The following is a 27,169-nucleotide window of genomic DNA, read 5'->3' as shown; positions in this document are numbered from 1 at the left end:
TTATTAAACATCAGATAATCCCATTGGTAACTATTTATCATGTTCTCCAATAGATCCTAATTTGTTTAGAAGATATTTTGTTTCATAACAAAGTTAAAAATTCCAAACAGGTCAATTTGTGATCAATTTTGTTTATATTAAAAATATATTTCCACACTGGCATAATATTAAAAATTAAGAATGGGGAAAAAAAAACCAACCAAAAAAAAAAAAAAAAAACACAATGGCATAGTTTCAGGTTTTCTGAGTACAGGAGAGGTCTGGTTTTGAATTCCATCTCAACTGGAGGACCTTCCATCAACTTTGTTCACAACATGGCTAAGTTAGCTTGTCTTGGGTAAGGGTTGAATGACCATCTTCGGGACACTTATTTTTCATCCAGCACACCAACTGAAGAATATATTACAGACAACAGCATTACAGACAATATATTCTTCATAGCCTTAGTTGCTTAATATGCCATCTCCTTTTGAGTATCACTTCATTTGATCTTATTTTTCTAAAGAATGGTACCGCTTCTTCTCAGCCACACTAGCTAAAAGGTGAGAAAAACAACAGCACTTTAATTCCCCATAAGAAGGGTAAAGTACCCTTTGTGTAATGAGCACTAGAACTTGTTTGCATCCAGGTATTGCAATGAGTGACAGTCCTGTGTCAATTTACATGCACAAAATACAGCTCACTGATGTTTTATTACATCCTCTTTAAGGATGCTAATTTTATATATTATTAATCTTAACATTGTATATTTAGTTAAGCAAAAAACAGAGCTTTACATGAAAATCAGGAAAAAACAGCATCCCCAAAATGTTTTTGGGGATACTGGGACAGTATGCCTAAAGTCAGGACAATTCAGAAAATCAGGCTATCTACACCTGTTCAATACTACTGCTGTACCCACTGCCCATGAGATATGGCAATTAAGATAAAATTTTTTTTTCCAACACACTCTATAGACCAATACCACAGATCCCCCTTCCCTCCAAGGTGTATTAATGCCGGTCCATTAACGCCGGCATACTTGTATGGGAGTGCTAATTCAAAATATTATTCTGAAACTGTCACAATTCCATGAAATATTTCTCTTATATTGTTTAACTACAAATATCAGGAAGTGATTCATATACCGCCGTCAGCAGCAGATATCTTTAGTACCGATTTGTAACTGTTGCAAGAGGCCAATTTATTTCTCTAGTGACTCATGGAAGTTATAAAATTTCTTTTTAATACAGTGTTTTTTAATTGTCTTTGTTTTACAATCAAATTTAGAGATACAATATATGCTGTAAGTATGAACAAAACTTCATTTATTACATTTTTTCTAGTTTTTTTTTTTTGTTTATATCTTGCCATCTTTAAACGGGAACACTGGGCGTTACTATACTAAGTTTTATTTTTGTTTATAGTGAATCACAAACCGGGCAATAAAGGAACCGAAGACTTTTTATGGCAAGAAGAACCAGACTTGAGGAAGCTATCGAAGACACTGCAAATCAAGAATCTAATGATAATGAGGTTTTTGAAATTTGCATATTACCCCCATATTGGGATGAGTTGACAGATTGTGAAGAGTTTGAGGAAGATGTTTTACAGGACCTTAATTCATTTCCAAAAAAAATTCCTGGTTCTATGGAAATTTCATTTGAAAATACTAATGAAGATGTTTTACCCTTAGAAGATGATGTTCCAGAAAATAAAAAGTGGCAGTGATTCAATGGTATATCTTGATTTCGAAAACACAAAACGGCTGAAAAGACATCTGGAATATGCACCTTTTGGAACAAATGAACGTTGTTTTACAAGTGAGTTAGATGCTGTGAAAAATTACTTAAAAGATTTGCTTCCACCCAAAATATTCAAAAAACTTTTTAGTGATGAAATCTTAGACTATATGTGAATAAACGATAATATATGCTTGACAAAGAAATGAAGTTTTATTGCAATATTGCTTTTGACAGGATATCACAACCTTATATCTAAACTAAAGAAGTCTTGGGCAGGACACAGCTAAGATATGATGACAAATGGACTAAGAAAATAACAGAATGGTACCCAAAAGGAGCTAGAAGAAAACCTGGAAGACGACAGAGATGGGCAGATGAAATTCATGAGTTTGTGTGTAGTAAATGGATGGCCATTGCACAAAACAGAAGGAACTGGAAAGTCGCTGGAGAGGCCTTCATCCTGCAGTGGATTGAAAATTGCTGATGATCACAACCTTCCTCAAGAAAGAATGTATTGGTCACTGGACGAGGACTTGGGTGTCTCATGCATTTATAAGACTATTTTAAGAGAGAGATATCTAGAAATAAAGAGATTTGCACATTTGGCCAATAATGATGAAATTGTCAAGATCGAATGAACAAAGTTAGGCCGATAATGAATATGCTCATAAAACAATTTTGCCAGTGCAGGTTTTTTTTCAAAGGATCTGTCAATGGTGAAGTATTTTGGACATAATCAGGCCAAACAATTTATCAAGGGGAAACCAGCAAGGTTCAGTTACAAAATTTGGATGGCAAGTAGTTTTTCTGGGTATTGCTATGCTTTTGACGTCTATTGCAGAAAACCAACTAAAGAAACCAAAAAATGTGAAGCTTATACCTGTAGGTGCAAGAGTTATTGATTTATTGGAACATGTGCTGGATCGATCAAACCATGTAGTTTTCTTCGACAATTATTTTACAATGTACTCATTGATGATAATTTGGAAAAAGAAGAAAATAAGAGCTACAGGAACTGTAAGGGACAGTCAAGTTCAACACTGTCCTATTATGGCATCTAAAGAAATGAAAAAAAAAAAAAAAAAATGGAAAGAGGTACTTAGTTTGCATACATGTTAGATATGACCATCACTAATGCGTGGAAGTTGCACCAAATGACAGCAGAGATAAAAATGAATCAATTAATTTTTGTCAAAACATCCTACAAAGTTATTTGAAAGATGCTGCTTCAACAAGAAGCAAAAAGCTGGAAGTTCCATGAAAATTAGTGAAGGCCATCAGTTTCCACAAAAAGTTGATAGACAATTAAAATGTTGTTTGTCATATGAAAGCTAGATGGTCATGTAAGAATTGTCAGAAAACAATGTGCATTGAAAAAGGCTGCTTTGAAAAATACCACTTATCTGCCTAACATCCCCACATTTGAGGAAGCCTGTTTTTCTAAAAAAAATAAATATTTTCTTTGAAATTTTGGTTGTTTGTTTCCTTGACTTATAATCTCACCATAATATTAAGCGAAATGAGTTTTGATAGGTGTTAATGGGTTAAGAGACAAAGTATGAAACTTGCAACAGTTAGAGCTACACTGATAAGCACATTAATTTCCATAGAAATATACACCTCTACACTCTGTGATTGTAGCACACAGCATATCATACTGCCTGTGGCTTTTTAAAACACCACATGAAGTTTGTCTTCACAAAAAACGTTGCAGTGTGATACAATTTTTCCAGGATGCAAAGTCAATAACTGTGTACGTCCACCATTTTATTTTATATAATGGTCTTAGTGTTTTTTGCATCAAGGCAACTAATGACATAAGGTGCCAGTACATAGTGTCTGTAAAGGGCATACATTCTATGGCCAGTCTGCTTGTTTTATGTGATGAAAAATTCAAAATTCTGGGAGAAAACAACCAAACAATCCTTGCCCAAAATCAGCCAACTGTAACACATGGTGTGGAAAAGCCAGACAAAAGTTCTCATCTCTTGACAGAATTCAAACTCGGGCCTTTACCACAAAGTGTGGAAGAATAATAATCATAACTGTACTACCTATGAGGATAATGCTCTTACCTCAGAGAACAGGATTTTATCATTTCTTTTCTGGCAGTAATGATATGTTTGTGTCTGTTAGCAAATCCCTACCAGTAATATCTAGCATTGATAATCAGAAATACAAGAATCATTCACTAAGTTCTTCACAACCCTCAAAATTTGCAACATAAGTAGTATAAATTGCAATTTTGTTTGTTGAACATTAGGGAATATACACATTGACAAGCTCATTGATATCACTTCTTCTGTTGCAGGTTATGAGCCACCAATGTAAAACCGCAATACATAATGATGGTAATAAAAATGCAGTTAATTGAGGAGGAGCAGCATGTGGCAAATTTACATATAAAATTCTTTGAAAAAAGGTTTACTTATATGCATAAGTAAGCTTTTCCTGATAAAAGTATAACCACTTGCTGGAGAGAGTTTTCTCATGGGTGAATCCAGTGTTGAAAATAAAGCTCAACTTAGAAAGCAGATGCTGCAACACCTGCCATAAATGAAATATTTGGATGGAATATTTCAGTTGCAAGATCAAACGCTGGCTTGTGATAAGACTGCAAACGTTGGCATCAGCCATGGTAGTTTATATCATTTTTTAAAGCAATATTTAAGGAAGAGAGGGAGAAAAAATGCACTTCACTATATATCCCACCTTCTGCCTGAAGATGAAAAAGAACTTTTTCTTATGGACAAATGCAGTTAACTGAGGAGGAGCAGCATGTGGCAAATTTACATATAAAATTCTTTGAAAAAAGGTTTACTTATATGCATAAGTAAGCTTTTCCTGATAAAAGTATAACCACTTGCTGGAGAGAGTTTTCTCATGGGTGAATCCAGTGTTGAAAATAAAGCTCAATCTAGAAAGCAGATGCTGCAACACCTGCCATACTTGCAACTGAAATATTTCAGTTGCAAGAAGATCAAACACTGGCTTGTGATAAGACTGCAAATGTTGGCATCAGCCATGGTAGTTTATATAATTTTTTAAAGCAATATTTAAGGAAGAGAGGGAGAAAAAATGCACCTTGCTATATACCCCACCTTCGAAGATGAAAAAGAACTTTTCCTTATGGACAGCAACAATGATGTTCATATGGAAAAGAGCATTTAAATTTTTAAAAGAAATCATTACAATTAATGAAACATGGGCATGATGCATTGATGATGGTGATGGAGTGATTGCCACTTAGCAGACTGCTGTTTTAATTTCAGTTAAGTGGCAATCACTCCATCATCTCTAGCCTCAAGAAAGTTAATGGCAGCCAAGCAAAATGAAACCAATGGTCATTGGTACTTCTCAGGTATTCTTTGCATTCGTTGGGTTCCACAAGGTCAGACAGCCAAATGACTTGAGTTGTTGAAAAATATAAGTGGGAGATGTTATCCCAATTTGCCCATGATCCAGATCTTAGGCCACCATACTTTGATGGTTCTGGAATGGAATGAGATTTTTCATCCCAGATGCTCAATATTATTATTATTATTAGCCAAATGGTGCAAGGAAGCCTGAGGCTTATGATGGAACAGCAAAAAAAAAAAAAAAAAAATCCTGAATTACCCTGATAGAGAGAAGCAAATCACCAAGAATGAGAAGAATAATGATATCCAGCTCAAGGACCCTAGGTGTGCCAAGCCCATACTCACCAGATGTGAGCCAATGGGGTTACAACTTTGCACAAATGCTCACTGTAAAAGCAGCCATTGACAGAATTAGCCAATGATGACATACTGTTATTGACAAGCAGGTGGACTATACTGAAGGCTTATAATTATACTTTGTTTAGATTTAATGAATTATGTCATTTTATTAATACCTGTGCAGAACTTATTGACCGGCCCTCAGTTTGCAAAATCTATAGTCATCCTTGCAGTGTGTTTCAATATAGTAAGTGTTTATTCTGTTGCAAGACAAGGACTGACTCCATGTAACCTAACAGCCAGACGTGCTGAATTGTTTGTTTGAAATACTGATATAAGAACTGGCCTTGTATCTTCAAACTGAAAAGTGGTCAATGAGCTTAGGATATATATACTTTTTTGATTAAGAGTGTATAGTCAAATTAATATTCCAATGCCTTGCATCATGTGCATGTTCAAAACAACCTTTTTTTCCCCTTGTCAGCTTCAATTATTTTTTATTTATTTTTTTTTCCTTACTATTTTTAAGCATATCCAAATTTTAAAGAAAAGTTGAGCAGTTTAAAATGATATATATAGACATACAACACACCCTTTTGGAAGGATTTGAGATGAGGATATAAGTAATTGTATATTGTAAACCATTCTCACAAAAAAAAAAAAAAAAAAAAAAAACAAACAAACCAACAACTTAAGATTGACTGGACCAAAGTCAAAATAATAGATCTACAGTCTTCTTTATCTGTTAGAAACAATGCATTTAGGTTAGTGTTTTAAGAGAAAATCCACAGATTTCTGACTAGGACAATGAAGTATGATCAACCACTCCACAATATAGCCTTTCATACATTCTCCCTGCACACCACCAACCACATTCACTGTATGCTACTGCTCAGCCATTGCAATTTTTTGCTTGATGTGAGTGGCAGGCTGCTGCTTATATACAGCAGGCTGCCTACATCCAAGTAACAATAATGACAAAATCCTGTAAGAAATTATTCTTATGAGGACCATGCTTCCAGTAAATTCATTAATTTCTACAGTCAGCACTGATAATGGTCCCACATTGATTCTTCTCCTGGTTCAGTATCTACAGAAGTTATAGAAATGTCCAGAGGTATTTCATCATGAAATCACATCATGTACAGTTAAGGACTATCAGATATTGTTAATTATTTTCTTGACATATTAATGATGATCAATCAAATCAATTCCCTTTCAAATTAGTAATCTGCAATTTCTTAAATTACTTTTCAACCTATTTGCTTGTCATATGGCTTTTCATACAGAGTGAAAACGTCACATGACAAAATATTACATGCATGTTCATTGGTGGTGGTCGTGGTGATATACTTTGGCAACAGTGTATCAGAAATCCAACTCATTTACAGGTGCAGGTAACATGTAATCTAAACTACACAGGCTGGTCATTTTGCTGGAAGACAGAAATTGACTAAACTACTTTTAATATTATATTTGATCTAACATACACAACAGCGGTAGACTGGTTGGTTGTCTGTCTGAAGATTACCTGGTGCATCAACTACTTCACTCGCAGTGCATCCAATCATGGAGAACACCAGTTCACATGGTTTACTATATATTATGGCTGTACAAATGGGTGTTTGCAGGCTGATGTGAATGCTGTGCAAGCTGAAAAAGCTAGAGTACTTTACATGGGAGAGGCACTTCCTTTGCTTGAGACTAGTACAGTCCTGGTTGAGAAGTCTAAGAATTCTAGTCTTCAACAGCATTCAAACTCAGACCATTCTAAATGAGTGAGAAGTGGTAATTCCACTATATACAGTGCTGAAACTAGTCAATATCATAAATGTCAACATGGGATATTTCCTTCACTTTTACTGGGGGAGTGGGAGTGAAAACGTTTCTACTGAACTTCAGATTCCTTTATATTCCATTTTCTATAGTATTTAAACATCTAAGTTAGAGCATATACATTCATCTTCCCTTAAGCCCCCCCCCCCCAACATCCTTAGTTTTGCTTTGCTTCACCTTGTTCCCCTAAATCATGAATATAACAATTACTAAACTACATTAAACTTCCACAAATTTAGAATTAACTAAATCGCCATTTATTTTACCAACGGTCCTACAAGTGAGATGACAGGGTAAAAACTTCTTCTTAAAAGTGTGAAAGCTAGATGATACTGTCTGACCAGCTTTATGCAAGGATGTGAGCAAATCCATTATGCCTAGGCTATTGCTGAGTCTATACAACAAATGCTCCACCAATTAAGTGTGTTGTGTCCTGAGTAACTGATGAGGATGGAAATTTTTTTTTTTTTTTTTTTTACCATATAGATCATTTTTTTTGGAACATTAAAGAAAATCACATACACAAATTCCAGTCTATCACAGGGTGCAGCATTCTAAATGCTGTCATCACTGTCTGTATTGAGAAGTCAGTTCAGCAGCAAGCAGTTTACACAAAGACTTCCCTAGAAAGGGCATTCACTTACACTAAATAGTCTATACAGCTCCAACTAATTTCATGAGTCCTTCTGATGTCATTGATTTGGGCCTTTCGATAGGTAATCCCATAGCTCGGTCCCATATGAGAGATGCCATAACTCCCAGAGCACGAGAAACACCAAACAATACGGTGTAGTACTGCATTTCCTTCATTCCATAATACTGAAAAATAAAATGAAAAATTGTGAAATTTGAAGTATTTTAAATATAAGATTTAATTATAAAGAACTGAAATTATACAAAGGCACTCTTAATTTAAGCATACAAAATTTTAAATGTTATTTACCAGAAGAAGAACTCCACTGTGGGCATCAACGTTTGGCCATGGATTCTTTACTTTCCCCAATTCTAACAAAATAGGAGGAACAATTCTGTACACTTGGGATACAAGTTTAAACATAGGATCATTTGGCAGATGTTTCATGGCAAATTCTCTCTGGACAACATAACGGGGATCAGTTTGCCTAAGAACAGCATGTCCGTAGCCAGGAACAACCTAAGAAACAAAAGCATACTTAGTTTGTTATAAAAACACTCATTATGCCACATAACAATGATTAGCAACCTTTTACTTATAGTGGATCAAGACTTAAGACATACTTAAGGATATTTACAATATTTACATAGTATTAAGTTCAAAGGTGACCCAGTATTCTCTCAAAAATTGACAATTAATAAGTGGGTGACATGGCAGGCAAACCATGACTGCAATAGCATTTAAAGCCTCAAAATCAAAAATTAACTGGGAAAACTTGTGCCTTGTTTCCCTTAGATTTAGCAAACTTTTTGGTGAAAGAAATCTAAAAAAAAAAAAAAAAAAAACGTTTTTTCCTTAGTTTTATATATGCAAGTGATTTCCATAAATATTGCTGATAATACAACTAAACATATATTAGCATTAGTAGACGAATACAATGCAAGAAAGCAAGCTTATGCAGCATCAGTCAGAAAAAAACCCTCCCATTTCACCCCTCCATTCATTCCAAATGCATCTCCAGCTCAGCCTTAAATTTATTTAGGCTATCAACTTCCACAACAAAAGATGGAAGTCTGTTCCACCAATCAACTACCCGTCGGCTAAAGGCAAATTTCTGCACATCTATTCTACAACTGTCTTTCCTCAATTTGAATCTGTGCCCCCTCAGGTTCTTAATCTGAGCAAGAAGAATCCCATCAGTATTCAGTTTACTCAACCCATTCAAGGCCTTATACACCTCAATCAGATCACCTCGCAGGTGCCTACTCTCCAGGCTGCAGTTTGCAGAACTTAAGCCTTTCTTGGTAAGAGCACACCTTTGTTCCCCCACCAATCTTGTTGCCCTTCTTTGTACTCTTTCTAGCAACTCTACATCCTTCCTAAAATGAGGCCTCCAGACTTGTACTCTAGGTGTGGCCTGACCATTGCCTTGTATACCGGGATAATCACATCCCCTGTCAGCAAAATTCCTATATATCGTATATAAAACAACAATGGGTCCAGCTGTTATTGTTATTTGGTTTTTAGGAGCATTAGCAACTAAGGCCATATTGCTCCGGGATATGCGGTGGTCATTCCCTGACCTTTCCGCATCCTCCGTATTTGGCGGTGACGGGCTTGAACCCCGGTCTAATCAAGAAGCATGTGCTATGCACTACTGCTCCTTCCCACCTGGCTACGGAGGCGCCTCACAATGGGTCCAGCACTGAACCCTTAGTGAACTCTACTAATAACATTAGTTCAAGAAGAGTAGTATCCATTGATAACCACTCTGTATTTTCCCACTCAAGCATCCCTTTATCCATAGCAGTAACGTGCCATTAATGCCACATTGCTCTGATTTGTATAGCTTCTCTGAAATCTAAGTATACTTTACTTAGTTGCTCCTCTTGTACCAGATAGTGTCAGAGTTTCACAGAGATATCGCCATCTTTTCCTGTCATGAGCAATGGTTCTGACCTGTCTCCAGTTCACTCCCCCCCCCAGCCAGGTTATTATGGATATTATCTTCTCATTTCAATTGTGGCCTCTCCTTGGTCCAGAGGGTTTGGCTGCCCAAGCCAAATGTGGAAATCTGTTGTCAACCATTCTGATGACATGTTCACACTATCGAAGTTGAGCTCCTTAGATCTGCATTTGAAGAGGAATTACGTTCAATTTATCCTGTAGAGTTTGATTGTGGACTATGTCTCATCTTGTCTTCTGATCCACTCTATGAAGGTACCTCATCTCATGAGCCTGCAATCCGCTCCAATGCTTAAAGGAGAGCATTAGCATTAGTAGAGGCATACGATACAAGAAAGCAAGCATACGCAGCATCAGCCAGGAGACAAAAAAAAAAAAAAAAAACAGCTCCCATTTCACTCCTCTGTTCGTTCCAAATACCTGTCCGGCTCAGCCTTAATTTATTTAGGCTATCAACTTCCACATCAAAAGATGAAAGTCTGTTCCACCAATCAACTACCCGCTGGCTAAAGGCAAACCTCCACACATCTATCCTACAACTGTCTTTCCTCAATTCTCAGCAAGAGGAAGAGTCTCATCAGCACTGAGCATGCTCAAACCATTCAACGCTTTATACACCTCAATCAGATCACCTCACAGGTGCCTAGTCTTCAGACACTGTAACCTGCAAAACTTAAGCCTTTCTTCGTAAGAGCAACTCTTTGTTCCATTCACTAATCTTGTTGCCCTTCTCTGTACTCTTTCCAACACCACAAAATCCTTCTTAAAATGAGGCCTCCAGACCCGTATACAGTATTCAAGGTGTGGCCTGACCATTGCCTTATACAAGGGGATAATCACCTCCTTATCCCTGCTAGAAAAATTCCTGTATATCATTGACAAGACACTATGAGCTACTCTTGCAGACTGTCTGCACTGCTCAGAAAACTTCATATCTGCCTGCACAGTAACCCCCAGATCCTTTTCATTCTCTACCACTGTCAGTGCAGTGCCACAGAATTGATACGTTACTCTGTGGTTACTGCTTCCCATACATAGTACTTTACATTTGCCAATGTTAAAATTTACATATAAAATTCTTTGAAAAAAGGTTTACTTATATGCATAAGTAAGCTTTTCCTGATAAAAGTATAACCACTTGCTGGAGAGAGTTTTCTCATGGGTGAATCCAGTGTTGAAAATAAAGCTCAATCTAGAAAGCAGATGCTGCAACACCTGCCATACTTGCAACTGAAATATTTCAGTTGCAAGAAGATCAAACACTGGCTTGTGATAAGACTGCAAATGTTGGCACCTCTCAGCCCGTCTGCTCAACTTTTCTAGATCCTGTTGCAGCAGCGTACTGTCATTAGAGTCCTAAACAACTCTGCCAACCTTCGTAACGTCTGCAAATTTGGACATTAAGCCTGATATACCATCATCAATATTATTTATAAATACAGAAAACAACAATGGATCCAACGCTGAATCCTGAGGGACTCCACTAATAACATTAGTCTACGAAGAGCAGTGTCCATTGATTATCACTCTGTCTTCTCCCACTCAACCATCTCTTTATCCATAGCAGCAATTTGCCTCCAATGCCACACTGCTCCAATTTGTGTAGCAGTCTTCCATGTGCAACAGTATCAAAAGCCTTTCTAAGATCCAAATATATAATATCAAAGTTATTCCCTGCATCCAGTTCTTTTGTGACCACATCATATTATCCAATCAAATTGGTCAGACAAGACTTCCCCTTAACAAAACCATGCCATGTCAGAGCTATAACTGAAGTCTTGTCTTCATGATCCTGCAGTGTTTCTTTAACCAGTGCCTCCATTAATTTCCCTGGAACAGAAGTTAAAGTAACAGGTCTATAATTACTTGTGTCACCCTTTGATCCTCCTTTCTGAATTGGGGTCACATTTGCACATCTCCAGTCCCTGGGTACCTCCCCAGAGTCCAAGGAAGCTCTCATAATTATGGCTAAGGGTTTGCTTACTTTCTTTGCTGCCTCCTTTAATATAACTGGATGGATCCCATCTAGCCCGGGTGCCTTTCTTATGTTTATCTCCAACAATTTCTCCTCCACTTTCCTCTCAGTTATTACAAAATCATCTAGCCCACTGCCAGAGTTTAATTCACCTCTGGCATTCCCCTCCCTGAATAACTCCTCATGTGTGAATGCAGATGCAAAATACTCATTTAGTTTGTTAGCCATCTGAGCAGGATCAACAGCTGAACCATTGATATCCAGTGGACCAATCTAATTCATCCCTTTCCTTCTAGAGTTTACATAAGTAAAGAACTCTTTGCTGTTTTTCTTTGCATCCTTTGCCAAAAATTTCTCATAATCTGCCATTGCCTGCCTAACCTCCTTTGTGAATTGGTTACAGAACAGCTTATATCTATCATAGGCTTTCATGTCACCCATAAATTTATATGCATCCCATGTATTTTTTTTCTCTGCTACAGTCTCATTAGTTCATCTCACACCAATTCAGGCCCAAACCTTGAAAAATATTTCTTAGTTGGTAGGTAAAACCTAGTAGCTTCAAAGATAAATTCTTTGAATGCTTTCCATTTTGAATTTGCTGTTGGTAACCCCATCAGTTGATCCCACCATATAGAATTTAAGTACTGTCTCAGACCTCCGTAGTCGCCTTTACGAAAGCAAAAACCCTTAATGGTAGTTACCTCTTTGAGTAAATCTCACTTCAGCACATTGTGATCACTGCCACCTAGTGGTTCCTGTATCTGCAGATTCTTAATGGATGAAGAATCACTACTAATAATCAGATCAAGAGTATTACTCCCTCCAGTTGCCTCCCGAACATGCTGAGGTAGAAAAGAATCATCCAATAAATCCGCAAAAGTCTTGCTAGTGTATGAGTGACCAACCCACAAATTCCAGGTAATATCTCCCATTATAAGACTCTTCAATTTACTGACCCATTCTATTTCTCTGTACAGTTTTTTTATTATACTCATCAGAGTCATTAGGCCTATAACACATTCCTATGCTCAATTTTGATCTCCCAGTGCTTTTGTCACACCAAACTGCCTCGACACTGCACTGTCCAGTGATGTCGACTGGCTGCACTTCCTTGGATTTTGTGTTTCTTGACTAATAGAATAACCTCTTCTCCCTTCCTATCCTATCTATCCTTCCTGTACACATTGTACTCCCCAAATTCCAGTTCTGCATTCCTTACATCAGTGACACCACGTCTCTGATATCCCAACAATATCTGCCTTTGATGTTTTGACCAACACCTCAAATTCATCAAATTTATTTACCAAACTCCTAGCACTGGTGTACACGCAAGTATACATGCATCTGTTCTTTTTCTTAGCTACCCTAACACAACCCATGTGTTTACTTGTACTGTAATGACTCCCAGCAGTCTCTGAAATCCCCTGCATCTTGTTTTCCAGGCTGCTGCTCATTCCAATAGAAGCAATGCAAGAATCACTTTCACCTCTGCCAGCGGCTACTGTTAATCTATCAGTCTGTGTACCCCCCAATCTAGCAGTTTTCCAACCCACCTAACACTGCCTTGATAGCATCAGCAAATATTCTTGCACCCTTTCTATTTAAGTGTATCCCATCTCTGTAGAAGCAGTCTCCTATTAACAAGCACAGACCAGGCTGAGAAAAATTCTACCCCCTGAGCCTTGTACAATCTCTCCAGAACCGAATTGATCGAAAAGGCTCTCATCATATACTCCCTCCTATTGTGTCTGGGCAGAATTGCAGACACTTTCAAATTCAACCCTAAGAGAGGGTTCATGACTCACAGCTGTATGTCAAGGTTGATACATAGGCAGATTTGTACACAGCTAACTTGGTCCTCTTGCTCAACTCCTTGCTGTTAAGCAGTCGGTTTAGTGCAGGCACCCTGAGGCTGTAATCCTTGCATTTAGCTCTTCATCTATTCAGCCATCATCTGATAATAGATCCCAAATACTGTGCTAAATCTGCTCAATGTTTCTACAATCTAAGGTGATCAGATGGCATACAGGAAATTACGATAGACTTGGTTTTGCCAGAGATAATGACCATTCCTCTTTTGCCATAGCTCCCCACCACACATTCAGATTATGTTGAAGATTTTCCTGTGACTTGGCTATCAAAGCCACATCATCAGCAAAAGAAAGATCACAGATGACAACAGGCCTCATCATCCAATTTCCCAACTAGAAAGGACTAGTACGTGCCTTGCAGTCCTTGATGTCATCCATGATTATGATGAAGAGATATGGGAACGAATGTCTCCTTGCCTCACACCCGATGTTGTCAAGAATTCTTCTGACTTAGCATTACCAGTTCTTGCATAATTACGGCATTGCTTATAGTAACTCCTAATGAAAGCTACTAAGCTTCTGCTAACATTTTTCTTCTTCAGCACTCTCCATAACTCACAACATGGAACCTTATCAAATGCCTTCTCAAGGTCAAACTAGCAGAGCTGCATTTCTGAGTCATACTCAATGGATTTCTCAATCTGCTGAAGCACAAAGATAAAATCTTGTGTGTTCCTTCCCTGTTCAAACCCACGTTGGGTCTCCTCCAGTTGCCCTTCCACCTCTTTCCTCAACCTTGTTTCTAGTATTTGAGAGTACATCTTCCCTGGAACGCTAAGCAAGGAAATGCCTCGATGATTTTAGCACTCCCAGTTTTCACCCTTTTTAAAGATGGGCACAATGACTGACAAATCCCAGTCTGCTGGTATCTTCTTAATCTTCCATGCCAGCTTGATAGAAGATCTGTTCCTAGGTCACCCATACACCTCACCAGCTTTCATCTTTTGTATAGATGCACTCAGCTCTGTCTGCATCTACAATATCATCATATAAGCTGGATCCCTCACCGTCATAATCTTCATCCCCTGCAAAGAGTTCTTGGAAATACTCCTTCCACCTATTGATAACTTCATCCTCCTTGACTGGAAGCAAACCTTCCTTTGATTTGATGAACTTCAGGGGTACATTCCTTCTTCTTTATGTTCTTGAGGACCCTGTAGAACAGTTTTTGATTTTCTTTCTTTGCCATTTTCAGGAATTCCCTGAACCATGACTTTTACTTTGCTGCTATGACTGTCTGCTTGGCTTTTTTCTTTGCACCTTGTATTCCTCATAATTCCTGCTGGTACTCAGTGAGAGGTACTCTTTTCCGCTGAGCCTTCCTTTTGTCCATCTCAGCCTTCACAGATTCATTCCACCATGCTTTGTTTGTTCCATGGGCCGACTTGGGAGCTACCACAGGCTTTGATTGCAGTGTCAAGCAGAGCTGTCCTAAAGAGTGTCCATGCTGCCTCCAAATCCTCAGACTCTCTAGTGCTTGGCCTTTCTCAGTCTCTAAGTGACCTCCTACTGGTATTTCTATTTGACGTCTGCCTGCTTCAGCTTATAGGTTTGGATCTTAATGCATGGTCATCTTCCTTCTCCCTTTCACGATCTTCATGGGGGTTCAAACACCAACTCCATGATCAGCAGAAGGTGCTCACTGCCAATTTCTGGTCCCCTCTTAATCTAAGTATATTATGTCAATATTATTTTTTGCATCAAGTTCCTTTGTTACTGTGCCAGAGTATCCAATCAGATTGGTCATATAAGGTCACCCATTAACAAATGCATGCTGTGACTGTAGTATAACTGCATTCCTGTCTACATGGTTTTGCATACAATAATTTTTTTTGAAAAGAAGGGAACAGAATGTTTGAAACTGCAGGAAAATCTGACATATGGTGCAGCAGATTATGTGGTCACCTTTGCTTTATGTTTGTGAAATTGTGTTTCTTTGCTAACTGATGTATTGCAAAATCTGGTGTATGTCTCAGTTGGCTACCACTGGGTATTTCATTACTTGTGCCTTGATTAATGTGAATAGGTGTTGTGCTATTTTACAGTTTTTATTGTTTAACACTCTCACTGCAGGTGACCATTGTTCAATTTGTCATGTTGCAGCAATGACAATAACAACAACAAAAGCTATCAATATCAAAAATAAGCGGTGTATGGGAAAAATGAACCTCTAATGGAGAACAGGAAGGCTTCCATATGAAAATCATCGCATTCTCTTGAATTTGGCATGTGATACTATGTCACTACCGCCCAAACAGCAGTCATAAATCTGCCGAGAGTGCCAAATGGCAGCCTTGAGTTTATGGCTACTGTACTAAATAGGACTGAGCTGAACTGGGAAGATATGAATAAAAGATAAGCTAAAAAATAAAATAAAGATAGTGAAGAAAATCTTTGAGAGAGCTTGCTAAGGGCAGTAATTTATTTTCTTATAGATTAAAACAAAAATACTTCTATTTTCTCAGAGCACCTTTTCTTTATAGGCTGACTCTACTACTAATCTGGCAAATAGTCACCATATTATTGCCATATAAGTAGATTAGTTTGTGAGCCTGCTGGCATACATTAGCATTAAATAACAAATTTTTTATAATTTATACACACTCTAAAAGGTGATGAAATTTTCACTGTTATAAATGATTCAATAACTAGAGCCATAAATTCACATTATGGAGGGGAAGAGGTTTGAACCAGATTGCAGGAAATTCTTTTATTCAGTGAGTTATCAATTTTTTGAATAAGTTAGAGCCACTCTCCAGCTTACGTAATACTAGACTTGCAGAAATTCGACTCGACATAAGTTTTTGCTGGCTGGTGGAAACTTAAATAAATGGAGGTATTGTAAAAATATCATAGTGTGAACCCAATAACACATTTTTTTTTTTGGCAATTCGTTCCAAGACCTTAGAAGTTGAAATTTTCATTTTATATATAAATAAGCTATTTATCTCTCTAAAAGGTCATTTTTATAATGGAAATTGCACTACACTTTCATCGTTATCATATGTTAAGTTATAAGAATCAATTTTGATCGCCTTTGATATTTTTCACAAACATATTACTGGAGGTCACTACCATAAAACAATAAAAACAATTTGCACTTACTAGTTTATTGGGCTTTTCTGTTAGTGCAATCTATTATAAATGGGTAGTAAACTTGATCTTATTGCATTTGCGATAATACTGATAACTGGAATTCTGTGGGTTTTTACATTATGGTATTATGGTGAAATGAGTTCCCCTTCACTGAAATCTTCAATCATATAAAAAACAAATAAATTTTCAGAACCTTCTCTTCATTCCTATTTACTTATTACAATGGTGAATGGAAAGGGACCAATGGAAAGTGCAAGTGCTGGCAGTGCTAGGAAACGAAACAAAACTTATTTAGAAATTAAGATAATTAATTAAGTACAAAGCGGGTCAAAGTTTGTCATCAATTTGAACAGAATTAGGTCTCACTGCTTCAACAGCGAATACTATTTTAAGGGACAGTGCGCATATAAAAGAACATGTTAAAGGATCTTTTAAGATCACCAGTGATCACAAAACAGTTCTCAGGTGCTATATCAAAGATGGAAAAGCTATTAATAATATGGATGGAAAATCAGATTCAGAAGCAAGTGCCCCTGAGTCCAATGGCCATTCAAGCAAAAGCAAGAAGTACTTACGAAGATATTAAGGATAAGTATGACGAACCCCAAGCCAAGTTCATGGCAAGCAACGGGTGGTTTAATAGGTTCAAGCATCGCACTGGTTTCCAAAACATTGAAGTATGAAGTCGCCAGTGCCGATTCTGCAGTTGCAAAGAAAGCATGCTTATCAGCTGGAGAGTTAATTCTGGCAACTATGCTCGAAAGGTAAAACTTGCTGATGTCATACCTATCTCCTCTCTTTTTGTAATTTTATAATTTTTGTAATTTTGTACACTTTTGTAATTTTTCCTGCGCATGAGATAAAAAAAAAAAAAAAAAATTGAATAAACAATTCTATTTACATGTTCGTCAAACATTTCTTTTTTGCTTCAATCAAATCGTTGATGGAACTGATATTCGGGTGACACTCAAGTCAAGTGGACCCAATTTCGGCGAAGTCTGGACGGTCTGTGACAGCCAAATCCTCTGCTTGCACCTTCACGATGGTGGGACTGTTAGTAATCCTGTGTATAACCCCCATGCACAAGTACATGGTGGGTGACCACCCAGGTGTGAACCAATGTAAGCAGGGGTCGAGGTGTGGCGCCCACACCACATGGAACGCCGCCCCTCTATGTTATCAAGCAGTACTAGGTGGAAGATGACTCTCATCAACCAGTGAAATACCACCACTTTGCTTATTGGAGGCTTGAAGTGGTGGAACCCATGTTTAGTCTCTAGAGCTAAGTTCCGGTCAACCCTTCCCTATCTCTTCCATCATGCAGTATGATTGATGACTTTTGAGGTTATGATGAACGTCGTGGCAAGATCCAATATTCCTTACATTTCGAGGGTACAGCTCTAAAACTGTTTTCGCAGGCCGGCTGCTAGTTAGTACACTGGACCGGACCTATTGGTAACTCTCTAGGAGGCTTCCGGATCAGCTAGTGTATAATCTTGCTACCTCTACTCTGCCAGATAGTGACTGGAGGGAGTCCGAGTAGTGTGTATGCGGGGGGCATTGTCGAGGCCACGCTATGTCAAGGATCTGGGTATATTCTTACCACATGTACGCCATATCCAAAAATTTCATTACTTCATACAGCATGTCCCACCCACTTTTTCTTACTATTGAATACACCATGAATTGTCAAACTAATAGAGCAAGCTTATCTGCGAAAAGATCTAAACCTCCCAAGGACTTCCTAATTCATTTCACAAATATACGTGGTCTCAATTCTAATCTCAACGATGTCCATTTCCACTTACAGTCTGCCAAACCTCATGTACTTTTTCTGACAGAATCTCAGTTATCGGTTGATTCAACTACTGCTCATCTGAGATGCCCAAATTATTCGCTGTATGATTCCTTTCGCCTCAAAGGTGGTACTTGTACATATGTCCGTTCTGATATTCCCTGTCAGAGACTTGGCAATTTGGAATCTCCTCTCTTTGATCTTCTCTGGCTTAAAATCTCTCTACCTCATTGTGTCAAATTCATCTGTTGTCTCTACCGTTCTCCCAACTCGACTAATCACTTGGAGCTCTTTGACTTCCTCTCGTTGCAACTTGACTGGCTCCAGTCCAACTCTCCTAACAGTGAGGTAATTTTCCTTGGTGATTTTAATGTTCACAACCCCAGCTGGCTTCCGTTTTCTAGTCACACCGACCCAGCAGGTCGAGATGCTGAGGCTTTTGCAATTACTAATGACCTAGCACAGATTGTTCATTTACCTACAAGAATACCGGACAGTCCTAATCATACAGCCAATAACGCTTGATCTTTTTCTCACAAACAACCCTTCTAAGTACACGGTCGAAGTGAGAGCTCCTTTAGGCACTTCAGATCACAACTTGGTGATTGTCTCTTCTCCAATGGAACCTTTATCTCATGGCTATTCCCAACCTCGTGTTGTTTGGCATAACAAGAATGCAAAATGGGATGACCTGCGAGACTTCTTTTCTTCTTTTCCTTGGTCGAATTACTGTTTCAAAAGTTCTGATGTCAACGTTTGCTCAGATCATGTCAGTGAAATTATTCTTGCAGGAATGGAATCCTTTATCCCACACTCCACTTTAAAATCTCGTCCTTTATCTAAACCTTGGTTTTCTAATAAATGTGCTAAGGCTGTCCAAGAGAAGAATGTTGCATATCGTAATTGGCTTGTTTCTAATTCTTCAGTTTCATTTTCTGCCTACACCAAAGCTCGCAACAATTGTAAAGCAGTTATTAATCAGTCCAAACTAGAGTTTGAACAGGCTAAGAGTAGAAAACTTGCTTCTTGCCCTAATGGTAGCCGAGCATTCTGGTCTCTTGCCAAAGCTATTGGCCGCAAGTTTTGCCCATCTCTGCTCCCACCTCTGTCCAAACCAGATGGTTCTGTTGTCACTTCAGCCAAGGATAAAGCTGACCTGCTAGCATCCCATTTTTCTACCAGCTCATGTATTAATGATCTTGGTAAAACACCTCCCACCATTCCCAACACACTCCATTCAATGCCTCCTGTGGTCTTCCATCAAAAGGATATCAGAAGGATTTTGATGAATCTCGATGCTAAGAAAGCTCCAGGTCCTGATGGAATTTCTCCACTTGTTCTCAAAACCTGTGCTCCTGAACTTACTCCTATTCTTTGCCGCCTTTTTTCACTTTCTTATTCTAAAGGTGTTTTTCCTTCTGCTTGGAAATTTGCTCATATCCAGCCAGTTCCTAAAAAGGGTGACAAATTCCTCCCATCCAATTATCGTCCCATTGCAATCACTTCTACTCTTTCTAAAGTAATGGAGAAATCAATTAACCGCCAACTCTTAAACTACCTAGAAACCTTCCGTCTGATCAACGATCACCAGTATGGATTCCGTCAGTGTCGATCCACTGGTGATATTCTGGCTTATGTTATCCATTTATGGACTAATTCAATGGAAAGGTTCGGTGAAACACAAGTAGTTGCTCTTGACATCTCAAAGGCTTTTGATCGTGTTTGGCATAAAGGTCTTCTAAACAAGCTTCCATCTTATGGTTTGCCAACTGTTTTTAGTAATTGGTTATCCAGTTTTCTCTCTGATCGCTCACTGAGGGTGATGGTTGATGGCTCTCTGTCTTCTAACTTCTCCACTAATGCCGGTGTCCCCCAAGGTTCAGTTCTTTCCCCCACTCTTTTCCCTCTTGTATATCAATGACCTTCTTCCATTGACTGGAAATCCTATCCATAGTTTTGCCGATGATAGCACATTGCATTCAACTTTCCATTTTGAGAAACCTTGTCCTGCTCAATCAGCTTCAATTTCTCGAAAATCTGCTATCAATTCCTTAAATGTTGATCTTCAGGTAATTCTCCAGTGGGGCAAAGACAACTTAGTTGATTTCAACCCTTCTAAAACTCAGTCTTGTCTTATATCTCGCAAAAAGGAATCTTCTGCTCCTATGCTTATCTTTAGTGACACTCCAATTTCTAGGCAAAAGGATATATCTCTTTTGGGGATTACCCTGACTTCTAATCTCTCTTGGCACAAGCACATTACAAATATTGCTTCCTCTGCATCTAAAAAACTTGGTTTTCTCTTTTGTTCTCGGCGTTACTTTTCTTCCAAACAGCTGCTCACTCTGTATAAATTGCAAATCTGCCCTGCCATGGAATACTGTTCCCACATGTGGGGTGGTGCCGCCAAAACCTCTCTCAGGCTTCTTGATTCCATTCAGAGGAGGGCAGTTAGGTTAATTAATGATTCATCTCTAACAGTCTCTCCACTCGCTGTCTCATAGATGTACAGTTTCTGCTGCATGCCTCTTCTACATATATTTTTATGGGCACTGTTCTTCTGAATTTGCTTCTATAATTCCCGCTCTGTCCAACATCAAACCCACAGAACCAACTTTTCATCTTCCTCATTTATTCATTCAACTGCCGTTTTCTGGAACAATCTTCCTTCATACGTATTTCCTGAAAATTACAATCTACAGAAGTTCAAGTCCAATGTCAACAAATATCTTCTTTCGTCTTCTCAATCTCCAACCCAAGCACGGTACTAAGTACTATAGGTTATAATACCTTTCGTGTTTGGGGTTCACATAAAAAAAAAAAAAAAAAAATTTTGCGAGTGCTGCAAAAGCATTTAGGGAAATTCTGACTTATGTAGAGTTCCGCGGAACGCAATCCTTACGTTAATCAGGGAGTGGCTGTACTTCCAAGGGTGGTTGAGGCTGACAGCTTTGGAAAATTATTATATTATGATTTTTTTTAAATTTTTTTGGCCGGTGTGGCAAAATCTAGAGCTTCCTTGCACCATATGGCTAATACCATTAGCTCACGACCTAATAAAAGTGGCCAGGGAGTGTATATTACAAAATAAGGATTCTACAGGGTTGGCTATATATAAGTTTACTGAGAAATACATCATACAATTTAACTGTTGATCAATTTAATGACTATGTTATCTTATTAATAGTAATATTACAGTGGCATGATGTTATTTATGACATTTAAATGAATTATGGATTTTTTTTTTTTTTTTTTTTTGTGGTAAATTGAATCTCCTTTCAGTAGACTGGCAGATGATCCTATATGTCTTTTTTAAGTGCTGTTCATTTGCATTGTAACCTCAAACAACTAAATTCTTGAAAAAGGACTATTTTTAATTAGAGCAGCATTAAAAATAGTCCTTTTTCAAGAATTTTGTCTTCTCTCTACACACAATTTTTGCCTGGCAATCCACCAGCATTGTAAACAGACCTATTTGTTATGTTTTTTTTTCTTTCCTGCTAAGTGTGATTATGAGTGTAAATAACATATCACACAATAAGTCAAAATAGTGTGTTGACCGCCCATTCTAAGTTACAACTCATATACCACATGGATTAAGCAAATTGCTGGTGCAATCTGGCACAATGTAAGACTAATTGCTCCTTTCTCTAATGCTGAGAGAGAGAGAGAGAGAGAGAGAGAGAGAGAGAGAGCACTCATATCAGGTACTGATGTGGGATGTGTAATACTGTGTTCTGAAAGAGGCCTCTATCTACAAACTGAGAGCACAGCAGAGAATCTATATCCAGCAACATGCATCTCAAAGAAAAAAATCAAACAAAAACACTCATATCAACAAAACAACCAAGGCCCCAACAGTATAAAATTTAAATATGATGAAAAACAACAAGTTTATTCCAACAGAAATCTTGAGAACAGAAATCTTGAGATATGAATTCAGGCTATTCTAAAGAGGCAACTGCAATTTTAGTTAGCATTTTATTAATCCCAGAAAACAGAAAATTTCCTTAACCTGATTCACATCTATTGGGGTACCTACTGCAACTGGGTTCAACATATAAATTCTATGATTTTTACTCTATTTAGAGAGCTGAAACTCTATAGCTGGAGCCAGAACTGTTTTCTTCGATTTTCCCAATTCAATTTCATGCAAACAACAAAAATGTGACATCAAGTATCAAGTGTGCATTTTTTTTAAGCAGTTAAGTTTTATTTTTTTTTAATCCCTGCCCTAACTAGCCTAGGGCTTATGAAACACTATCTTATTCATTTGTTGTTTTAGAGAGAGAGCACACGCTTCTGTTTACAGAGGGGCATTTTGTTTATGGAGTGAAGTGTGAGAACAGTTCATTCTGACATTGTATCAGTTCTCCATACAGCTTTATTGAGAATGAAAAAAAAAAAAAAAAAAAAAGACAAATGCAAGCTATTGTTACTTGCCTAAGAGAATATCAAGGAAATTCAACTATTGGAAGCCACACTGGAAACAGGAAAAACTGATAACACTGCAATGCACATTTGATAAAAAAAAAGTTTACTCTATTGTAATTGTTTTTAGGGAACAATATCGGAATAGCAGTTTCCTGGATGTATATTTGATCTTTTAACGAAATTTCAAGAAAATATTTCTATTGATAGCTGCGTTATAAACTTCGAAAACTGGTGTGCAAAAATCATCCACTATGAATAATGGATTGTTTCTTGAAATGTGCATTGTTCACAAAATTGCAATATTTTTGAACAATAGAAAGCTAACAGATTACGGCTAATAGGCTGTTCAAAAAGTATTGTTAGAAAATATTTTCTTGGTATGCATTTGATGTATCACAAAGGGAGAAATTCTGTTTTAGTACACAAGCTGAATAAATTCACCATCCATGGTCATATGGTGTTGTGCTATTTCTTGTACTTCTCTCTCTCTCTCTCTCTCTCTCTCTCTCTCTCTCTCTCTCTCTCTCTCTCTCTCTCTCTCTCTCTCTCTCTCTCTCTCTCTCCCCCCTCTGACCATGTGGTGGTCCCAGAGTATAACAGAAAATTTGTCAGAATGCTGCCCACCGATTATCAACTCTTTTACTGTCCTTCTGATATACATCGAGTTCAGATAATCCACTTTGGGAAAATTCGAAAGTGCTACATCAATTAGGAGCAAAAACCATTTCCCCAACATAACGAATTACTTTAGGTACAATAAAGGACAACCACTGATGATTTTACTGGAGAAAAGTATCCACAATAAAACATCTGTACAAGGCAAAAACATGCGGTCACTCAAAAGAAAGTAACCATAGTCATTTACAAGGACAAGCCATACAGTGATGTTTGAAATTTATAATGCAGTTCTCACTAATATTTCTAGAGGGATTATTGCAAAATATTGTTCCCTAAAACAATTACAGTAAGGCAAAATTTTTTTTTTTTTTTTTTTTTTATCAAATGCTCACGGGACCAAAATCAGATTTATTACAATTTCAGCATTCTAGGATGAATGCTGACTTTAGAACTTTGGCATCTATGATGAAATGTCGTGCACACTGATACTGTTGGCTACAGCAATTCCGTAAAACAACAAAGCAAAACATTGTAACAGAGCTATAATGCAAAATATTGTTAGAAAGTAAAAATGCAAAATATTGTTCCCTAAAACAATTACAGTAAAGCAAAGTGTTTTTTTTTTTTTTTTTTTTTTATCAAATGCGCACCGGACCAAAATGTGACTTATCAGAACTTCAGCATCTGTGAAAGTTACAACTCTGGACCTTTGACAATCTTCTGGCCTTCTCCCCACTAAAGGAGTATTTTTATTTCTCTCTCTGTCTGTCTCTCTTTCTCTAGGGTTGGACTAGAAAGGGTGAACTCTCTCCCCTAAGGAGTTTTTTCCCCAAGTGAATGAAGGGAACTAGAAATTTCCGGAAAATGAATCCTGTTATCCTTCATTCGATAAACAGCTACTCTGTCAGTGCAAGAGAAGTGAAATTACATTTGCAGCTCAGAATGAAATTCAAGCATCCAAACATATGAGTCACACTTTATGGCAAATTTTTCTGGCATATGTGTAATTATAAAAATAGAATTTTTCCCTTGAAATTTTTTTGATGGTAGCAAATGCATATCGAGGAAATATTGAAGTATTTAGTAACAATTACTTAATTTCCCAAAGTAACAGATTGTGAAAACAATCTGTTACTCTTAGTGTATTTTTTTTTTTGCACAATAGGTGAGATGCATTCGAAGTTCCTTCGACATCAGTTTTCGAAGTTTATAATGCAGCTACCAATAGAAATATTTTCTTGAAATTTCGTTTGAAGATCAAATATACATCCAGGAAACTGCTGTTACGATATAGTCCTCTAAAAACAATTACAATAAAGAGAACTTTTTTAATCAAATGCGCACTGTAGTGATCAATTTTACGGCAGTTTTTCCCATTTCCGTTGTGGCTTCCGATAGATTAATTTCCTTAATTTTCAGTGGGTAGATATAATATATATCGAAGAAAGGAATGCGGTCTGTTTTCTTTTTCAAAACAAATTTTTGCGATTCTTTTTTTTCTTCTTTTGTGCACCAGTTTTCAAAGTTTATAACGCAGCTATCGATAGAAATATTTTCTGAAAATTTCGTTAAAGATAAAATATACATGTAGAAAACGTTGATATTGTTGGCTACAACTACGTAAAGCAATGAAGCAAAATATTGTTAGAAAGTAATGATGCTCAACTGTTTGTTTTCCAAGAAAGTTGCTTACATTTTTATTTTCTCCTTGGATCACCTTGGTAATGCTAATGACATAAGCTTGACCAGTTAATTATAGCTCTGTATGTGTTGATTCGTTTTAGCCAGAGGCATGGGGTTACGTGCGAAATCCAAACGAATACAGTGATACATTATATAATCAAAGTGAACAGCCACTGCTTTTTTGCGGCATAATTACATAAAATGATATGTGATTGTACATTTTTGCTGTTTTTGAGTGAATTAATAGTTTTTGCTGCAATTTAAAGGTAGGAAATCAAAGAATATACTTCTGTTTATGTATATTGAGAGTTTCAATTTTGTAAATTGAGTAAAAATTATGGAAATGATTAGTATTTTCAGGGTGGCAATTTTCAAGTTAAGGTTAAAAATCTAGGTTTAGGGGGGCAGACTACAACTGGGTTAAAGCAAATATAACATGCCAAAAAATATGAGGGTTATATTTGAAACCCTCTAAACTGTTAACGATTTTAAATTTGAATGCTTAATTCAAGTATCTGAATTAGCAAAAGAGCTTAAAAGCAAAATCAAAGATTTCTTGCCTTAATGAGGCTAATAATGTCTTAATTATACTTACTTGGCCAGATTTCAAAGTTTTCCATACAAATTCTTTTAATTGGTCATCTGTTATTTCTGTACCCAGTTCTTTTTGCAATTTGGTCAGCCACACTAAAACTTCCTATGTGGATAAAATATTATTTGTGTGATATATTAACAGACAGTATTTTATTCTACCAAGAAATTCAAAAACAAATATCAGAGTTGCACAGGGAAACAAAAGTTCAGATATAAAATTAATTGTTATTATTATTTTTTTGTTTAAAGATAAGTTGAAAATTAAGCATTTCAGCCTGTGTAGGGTAGTAGAGTAATATTTGTCATTGATTTCTCTTAGACATTTCATGGCACTTTTGTATCACTTCAGTGACTGTATATTTCTCTACTTACAACACCATCTACTTCACACCAATTAGGGTATTATGTAGACTATTGCAAGGACAGAAAATAGAATCAATGAAGAAGTAGTGCAGGCAGTATTGTTCAAGGTTTAGCCCTAAATGGATGTCAGATGAACTAATGAGACATATGGCAGAGAAGAAAAATGCATGGGATACATATAAATTAACATGTAACACACAAGCCTATGATAGATATAAGCTGATCTGTAACCAAGTTACAAAGGAGGTTAGGCAGGCGAAGGCAGATTACGAGAAATCTTTGGCAAAGGATGCAAAGAAAAACAGCAAAGAGTTCTTTACTTATGTAAACTCTAGAAGGAAGGGGATGAATCAGATTGGTCCACTTGATATCAATGGTTCAACTGTTGATGATAGTGCTCAGGTAACTAACAAACTAAATGAATATTTTGCATCGACATTCACACATGAGGAGTTATTTAGGAAGGGGAATGCCAGAGGTGAAGTAAACTGACAGTGAGCTAGATGATTTTGTAAAAACTTAGAGGAAAGTGGAGGAGAAATTGTTGAGGATAAACATAAAAAAAAACCTCGGCTGGATGGGATCTATCCAGTTATATTAAAGGAGGCAGCAAAGGAAGTAAGCAAACCCTTAGCCATAATTATGAGAGCTTCCTTGGACTCAGGGGAAGTACCCATGGACTGGAGATGTGCGAATGTGACCCCAAGTCACAAAGGGGATCAAAGGGCGACAAGTAATTATAGACCTGTGAGTTTAACTTCTGCTCCAAGAAAATTAATGGAGGCCCTGTTAAAGAAGCACTGCAGGATCATCTAGACAAGACTTCAGTTATAGCTTGGACACAGCATGGTTTTGTTAAGGGAAAGTCTTGCTTGACCAA

General features: G+C 37.3%; 1 protein-coding gene across 1 annotated transcript in view; it reads right to left on the bottom strand.

The window, feature by feature from the left end:
- Nucleotides 1–7,721: 7,721 nt before the first annotated feature.
- Nucleotides 7,722–27,169, bottom strand: part of LOC150079541 (putative citrate synthase 2, mitochondrial) — a 132,191-nt gene continuing 112,743 nt past the window's right edge. The window contains exons 8-10 of the mRNA XM_090383690.1: nucleotides 25,928–26,029; nucleotides 8,202–8,411; nucleotides 7,722–8,077 (exon numbers count right to left, since the gene is read on the bottom strand). Of these exons, the coding sequence (XP_090239816.1) occupies nucleotides 7,913–8,077; nucleotides 8,202–8,411; nucleotides 25,928–26,029 (477 nt within the window). The 3' untranslated portion in view covers nucleotides 7,722–7,912. The remainder of the gene's footprint in view (nucleotides 8,078–8,201; nucleotides 8,412–25,927; nucleotides 26,030–27,169) is intronic.

This window comes from Mastigoproctus giganteus, chromosome 10 (genome assembly GCF_048544385.1).
Source record: "Mastigoproctus giganteus isolate SK-2022 chromosome 10, ASM4854438v1, whole genome shotgun sequence".
Classification (NCBI taxonomy): domain Eukaryota; kingdom Metazoa; phylum Arthropoda; class Arachnida; order Uropygi; family Thelyphonidae; genus Mastigoproctus; species Mastigoproctus giganteus.
Note: the sequence above shows the minus strand (reverse complement) of the source record. Positions and strands in the feature narration are given on the sequence as shown.